The sequence below is a fragment of the Sphaeramia orbicularis genome, chromosome 18 (assembly GCF_902148855.1).
Source record: "Sphaeramia orbicularis chromosome 18, fSphaOr1.1, whole genome shotgun sequence".
Taxonomy (NCBI): domain Eukaryota; kingdom Metazoa; phylum Chordata; class Actinopteri; order Kurtiformes; family Apogonidae; genus Sphaeramia; species Sphaeramia orbicularis.
In genome coordinates this window covers 1249860-1257138 of record NC_043974.1, presented here as the reverse complement: position 1 = coordinate 1257138, position 7279 = coordinate 1249860, and the positions used below count along the sequence as shown (strand labels likewise).

The 7279-nt window shown below is 44.7% G+C and overlaps 1 protein-coding gene across 2 annotated transcripts in view; it reads left to right on the top strand.

Moving 5' to 3' along the window:
• Nucleotides 1-7066, top strand: part of LOC115438128 (serine/threonine-protein kinase DCLK2-like) — a 45770-nt gene extending 38704 nt beyond the window's left edge. For both annotated transcript variants that reach the window (XM_030161535.1, XM_030161536.1), the window contains 3 exons: nucleotides 1388-1484; nucleotides 6118-6198; nucleotides 6345-7066. In XM_030161535.1, coding sequence (XP_030017395.1) covers nucleotides 1388-1484; nucleotides 6118-6198; nucleotides 6345-6473 — 307 coding nt within the window. In that variant the 3' untranslated portion in view covers nucleotides 6474-7066. The remainder of the gene's footprint in view (nucleotides 1-1387; nucleotides 1485-6117; nucleotides 6199-6344) is intronic.
• Nucleotides 7067-7279: the final 213 nt, after the last annotated feature.

Here is a 7279-nt window from a genome sequence, read left to right as displayed (position 1 = left end):
TGTAAATGCTCTTATATGTCACTATAAATAAAGACGCTGGGTTAAATATGTCGATCCTCGTGGTTTTTTTAATCCACACATGCTGGTTTTTCATGAATCTCAGTCTCATTCCAGGTTTCGTGTGTAACCCATTGTGTCCACTCGCGTTCCATGCAGAACCTGCCCATTTAAACACAAATACAGGGTGGGGAAGCAAAATGTACAATATTCTGAGGCAGGGATTGAAAGACAGTGTATGACCAATTAGTTTATTGAAAGTCATGAGAATTTATTTGCCACAAGAAAATGTCCATAATAGAAAATGTTTTTTATTCTATGTGTCCTCCTTCTTTCTCAATAACTGCCTTCACACACTTCCTGAAACTTGTGCAAGTGTTCCTCAAATATTGGGGTGACAACTTCTCCCATTCTTCTTTAATAGTATCTTCCAGACTTTCTGGTAATAGTTTTGCTCATAGTCATTCTCTTCTTTCCATTAGAAACAGTCTTTATGGACACTCCAACTATTTTTGAAATCTCCTTTGGTGTGACGAGTGCATTCAGCAAATCACACACTCTTTGACGTTTGCTTTCCTGATTACTCATATGGGCAAAAGTTTGTGAAAAGGTATGGATAATAGTGTTAGGTATGATTATGACATCAGTATATGTTTGGGTTCAAAACAACTGACGTAGTGTCTGCTGAGAAAAAACAACTACATGTTCAGTGTACATTTGGCTTCCACACCCTGTGTATCATGAGTGATTTCACAACAGCAGTCATTTTTGTCAAACACTCTGCCTTGAATATTTATGTCGATTTCCAAAATGTACCTGCGAGAGAATGAGAAGATATTTGAAAAAATAGTAGCGTGTAATTTTCGTGTCCTTTTTTCCCCGGTTACGTCCAGGTAATCATTGCATGCAGACTCATGGGTGCTCTGCTGGAATACTGACTCGTTTAATTTCAGGGGAAAACTCTGATATCTCTGAGTCGTCTGTGGATTTGTCTGGTGTAATAGTGTGGGTACTAGTGAAAAAAAGCTGAAAGATAAAGACCAAGGAGTTCATTATAGAAACCTGGTGTCTGCGAATTTTTGTACGCATGCATCAAATAAAAATGTGTTTTATCTGAAAAATAGTTTCTCTTTTATCTCAGTAAATACTTGTTCTTCAAATACACCCAAAGTGTTTCCAAACTGGCTTCATAACATTAGTCTACATCTGGTCTGAGTCTTCAGCCCCAGTTTCATAGAAGCGCCCACACACATATTATCTGTACATAGTTACACAGGATGTTGACATGAGTATTGGATTGGGATTACTGTGAATGGAATGTCATGTGTCTGTTTTAGTCGGACTGAGTATGAGTGTGTGTTCCTGTTCATTAATATCATGTGTGTCTCAGTGAGAATAACGTGCAGGAGGAGCTGTTCGATCAGATCCTCCGAGGGAAACTGGAGTTTCCATCACCAGACTGGGACACCATCAGCCTACCAGCCAAGGTAAAACCAGCCCCAGTGTTTCACATCTGACCCAGACCACCGTCATATGTGGTCCTGAATCTGACCCAGACCACCGTCATATGTGGTCCTGAATCTGACCCAGACCACTGTCATATGTGGTCCTGAATCTGACCCAGACCACTGTCATATGTGGTCCTGAATCTGACCCAGACCACTGTCATATGTGGTCCTAAAACTGACCCAGACCACTGTCATATGTGGTCCTGAATCTGACCCAGACCACTGTCATATGTGGTGCTAAATCTGACCCAGACCACCGTCATATGTGGTCCTGAATCTGACCCAGACCACTGTCATATGTGGTCCTAAATCTGACCCAGACCACCGTCATATGTGGTCCTGAATCTGACCCAGTCCACCGTCATATGTGGTCCTGAATCTGACCCAGACCACTGTCATATGTGGTCCTGAATCTGACCCAGACCACCGTCATATGTGGTCCTGAATCTGACCCAGACCACCGTCATATGTGGTCCTGAATCTGACCCAGACCACTGTCATATGTGGTCCTGAATCTGACCCAGACCACTGTCATATGTGGTCCTGAATCTGACCCAGACCACTGTCATATGTGGTCCTAAAACTGACCCAGACCACTGTCATATGTGGTCCTGAATCTGACCCAGACCACTGTCATATGTGGTGCTAAATCTGACCCAGACCACCGTCATATGTGGTCCTGAATCTGACCCAGACCACTGTCATATGTGGTCCTAAATCTGACCCAGACCACCGTCATATGTGGTCCTGAATCTGACCCAGTCCACCGTCATATGTGGTCCTGAATCTGACCCAGACCACTGTCATATGTGGTCCTGAATCTGACCCAGACCACCGTCATATGTGGTCCTGAATCTGACCCAGACCACCGTCATATGTGGTCCTGAATCTGACCCAGACCACCGTCATATGTGGTCCTGAATCTGACCCAGACCACTGTCATATGTGGTCCTGAATCTGACCCAGACCACCGTCATATGTGGTCCTGAATCTGACCCAGACCACCGTCATATGTGGTCCTAAAACTGACCCAGACCACTGTCATATGTGGTCCTGAATCTGACCCAGACCACCGTCATATATGGTCCTGAATCTGACCCAGACCACCGTCATATGTGGTCCTGAATCTGACCCAGACCACCGTCATATGTGGTCCTGAATCTGACCCAGACCACCGTCATATGTGGTCCTGAATCTGACCCAGACCACTGTCATATGTGGTCCTAAATCTGACCCAGACCACTGTCATATGTGGTCCTGAATCTGACCCAGACCACCGTCATATGTGGTCCTGAATCTGACCCAGACCACCGTCATATGTGGTCCTGAATCTGACCCAGACCACCGTCATATGTGGTCCTGAATCTGACCCAGACCACCGTCATATGTGGTCCTGAATCTGACCCAGACCACTGTCATATGTGGTCCTAAATCTGACCCAGACCACCGTCATATGTGGTCCTGAATCTGACCCAGTCCACCGTCATATGTGGTCCTGAATCTGACCCAGACCACTGTCATATGTGGTCCTGAATCTGACCCAGACCACCGTCATATGTGGTCCTGAATCTGACCCAGACCACCGTCATATGTGGTCCTGAATCTGACCCAGACCACCGTCATATGTGGTCCTGAATCTGACCCAGACCACTGTCATATGTGGTCCTGAATCTGACCCAGACCACCGTCATATGTGGTCCTGAATCTGACCCAGACCACCGTCATATGTGGTCCTAAAACTGACCCAGACCACTGTCATATGTGGTCCTGAATCTGACCCAGACCACCGTCATATGTGGTCCTGAATCTGACCCAGACCACCGTCATATGTGGTCCTGAATCTGACCCAGACCACCGTCATATGTGGTCCTGAATCTGACCCAGACCACCGTCATATGTGGTCCTGAATCTGACCCAGACCACCGTCATATGTGGTCCTGAATCTGACCCAGACCACCGTCATATGTGGTCCTGAATCTGACCCAGACCACTGTCATATGTGGTCCTAAATCTGACCCAGACCACTGTCATATGTGGTCCTGAATCTGACCCAGACCACCGTCATATGTGGTCCTGAATCTGACCCAGCTGACTCAGCTGGTTCTGGAATAAAGGACTAGATGTTTGTCATTTTTGAGACATGTCTTTTTCACATTTTTCCTTTTTTTCCCCCATCCATTCAAATGAACATTTAATGGAATCAAAGAAAATAACCGACAGATGAATGGATTCCAGAACCAGTGCATATCTGCAGCTGTAGTCTGAAACATAGAACAGATAAGAACACCTACTGACTGGACTGGTTCTGTTTCAGCTGTAGTCTGAAACATAGAACAGATAAGAACACCTACTGACTGGACTGGTTCTGTTTCAGCTGTAGTCTGAAACATAGAGCAGATAAGAACACCTACTGACTGGACTGGTTCTGTTTCAGCTGTAGTCTGAAACATAGAACAGATAAGAACACCTACTGACTGGACTGGTTCTGTTTCAGCTGTAGTCTGAAACATAGAACAGATAAGAACACCTACTGACTGGACTGGTTCTGTTTCAGCTGTAGTCTGAAACATAGAACAGATAAGAACACCTACTGACTGGACTGGTTCTGTTTCAGCTGTAGTCTGAAACATAGAACAGATAAGAACACCTACTGACTGGACTGGTTCTGTTTCAGCTGTAGTCTGAAACATAGAGCAGATAAGAACACCTACTGACTGGACTGGTTCTGTTTCAGCTGTAGTCTGAAACATAGAGCAGATAAGAACACCTACTGACTGGACTGGTTCTGTTTCAGCTGTAGTCTGAAACATAGAACAGATAAGAACACCTACTGACTGGACTGGTTCTGTTTCAGCTGTAGTCTGAAACATAGAACAGATAAGAACACCTACTGACTGGACTGGTTCTGTTTCAGCTGTAGTCTGAAACATAGAGCAGATAAGAACACCTACTGACTGGACTGGTTCTGTTTCAGCTGTAGTCTGAAACATAGAGCAGATAAGAACACCTACTGACTGGACTGGTTCTGGTTCAGCTGTAGTCTGAAACATAGAACAGATAAGAACACCTACTGACTGGACTGGTTCTGTTTCAGCTGTAGTCTGAAACATAGAGCAGATAAGAACACCTACTGACTGGACTGGTTCTGTTTCAGCTGTAGTCTGAAACATAGAACAGATAAGAACACCTACTGACTGGACTGGTTCTGTTTCAGCTGTAGTCTGAAACATAGAGCAGATAAGAACACCTACTGACTGGACTGGTTCTGTTTCAGCTGTAGTCTGAAACATAGAGCAGATAAGAACACCTACTGACTGGACTGGTTCTGTTTCAGCTGTAGTCTGAAACATAGAACAGATAAGAACACCTACTGACTGGACTGGTTCTGTTTCAGCTGTAGTCTGAAACATAGAGCAGATAAGAACACCTACTGACTGGACTGGTTCTGTTTCAGCTGTAGTCTGAAACATAGAACAGATAAGAACACCTACTGACTGGACTGGTTCTGTTTCAGCTGTAGTCTGAAACATAGAGCAGATAAGAACACCTACTGACTGGACTGGTTCTGTTTCAGCTGTAGTCTGAAACATAGAACAGATAAGAACACCTACTGACTGGACTGGTTCTGTTTCAGCTGTAGTCTGAAACATAGAACAGATAAGAACACCTACTGACTGGACTGGTTCTGTTTCAGCTGTAGTCTGAAACATAGAACAGATAAGAACACCTACTGACTGGACTGGTTCTGTTTCAGCTGTAGTCTGAAACATAGAACAGATAAGAACACCTACTGACTGGACTGGTTCTGTTTCAGCTGTAGTCTGAAACATAGAGCAGATAAGAACACCTACTGACTGGACTGGTTCTGTTTCAGCTGTAGTCTGAAACATAGAGCAGATAAGAACACCTACTGACTGGACTGGTTCTGTTTCAGCTGTAGTCTGAAACATAGAACAGATAAGAACACCTACTGACTGGACTGGTTCTGTTTCAGCTGTAGTCTGAAACATAGAACAGATAAGAACACCTACTGACTGGACTGGTTCTGTTTCAGCTGTAGTCTGAAACATAGAGCAGATAAGAACACCTACTGACTGGACTGGTTCTGTTTCAGCTGTAGTCTGAAACATAGAGCAGATAAGAACACCTACTGACTGGACTGGTTCTGTTTCAGCTGTAGTCTGAAACATAGAGCAGATAAGAACACCTACTGACTGGACTGGTTCTGTTTCAGCTGTAGTCTGAAACATAGAGCAGATAAGAACACCTACTGACTGGACTGGTTCTGTTTCAGCTGTAGTCTGAAACATAGAGCAGATAAGAACACCTACTGACTGGACTGGTTCTGTTTCAGCTGTAGTCTGAAACATAGAGCAGATAAGAACACCTACTGACTGGACTGGTTCTGTTTCAGCTGTAGTCTGAAACATAGAACAGATAAGAACACCTACTGACTGGACTGGTTCTGTTTCAGCTGTAGTCTGAAACCCAGAGCAGATAAGAACACCTACTGACTGGACTGGTTCTGTTTCAGCTGTAGTCTGAAACATAGAACAGATAAGAACATCTACTGACTGGACTGGTGCTGTTGTTTGTGTTTGCTGTGTTTCAGATGCTCATCAGTCAGATGCTTCAGGTGAACGTTGACGCCCGTTTCACTGCAGAGGAGGTCCTGTCCCACCCATGGGTGACGGTGAGCGGCTCTGCTGTTTCAGACCACAGACTCCAGCTGTGTTCCTCCAGTCCTGCACCTATGAACCTGTTGTCTCTGTACATTTATGATCCTCAGAGGTCCGGCTACGCACACATTAACCCAGATGTTGTCATGTGTTTGTCCAGGATGAAGCTCCTCTGGACTCCAACGCTGTGAGCAGCGCTGACGAACAGGTCGCAGGTGTGGACGCACTGGAACCAGAGCAGGAGTCTCCCATACTGGAAACCAAACAGATTCCATCCCCTCTGGTCTGAAACCCTGGTCTGGAGGCAGCTCTGTTCCGTCATTCCATCTTCATCTGTGGTCCAGAAAACACTCGACTGTATCGACTTGAAACCGAACGTCCAGCTGGTTCCTGCTCCAGTTCAGACTGGTGTGGTCTAAATCCTCCTGTTTCTGGGACTAAACTGGTCTCCTAACCAGAAGGCGTCTTCTCCTTCTAAACCAAATGGGTTTCTTTAATGCTGTGATCCAGACTGTGTCTTCTTTCATGGTCTTTGTAGAAGATGTTCAGTTGAAGGACGGAGCTTTAAAGTGCTTCGTCCGCTGTAGTTCCTCATCTCTGCTTTGACAGACTCTCCTGGAAACAAGACCTCCATCAAAACCATCGCATCAACCACAAACCAAACCTGTTTTATCGACTGGAAACCAAAACACTTCCTCCTCCTCTGAAAAGAACTCACCGTTTGGGAGCTGTGCATGGATACTAGGGCTGTGGATCTGCAGGAATCTGGAGATATGATACAAATGACAACACTAGGATCACACTACCATATATCACGATATATCATGATACTGTTAAAAAGGCCATTTTTTTAATTGGTTTTCTCTCTTTTTTAAATGATTATTTCCTGGTAGAATTGAATTCCATCCTAAATCTGCCCAAATCCTAAACACATTTGTATTTGATCCCAACAGGATCTAATGTTCTATCAGCAAATGTTCCAACTGTGTTCAAACTGAAATTCTGTTTTCCAGACATTCCAGTTTCAGATCCTGTTCAAATGTTCAGATTCTATTAGTTCACAACTAACATCAGAACAGGATTGGAGTTCAACCC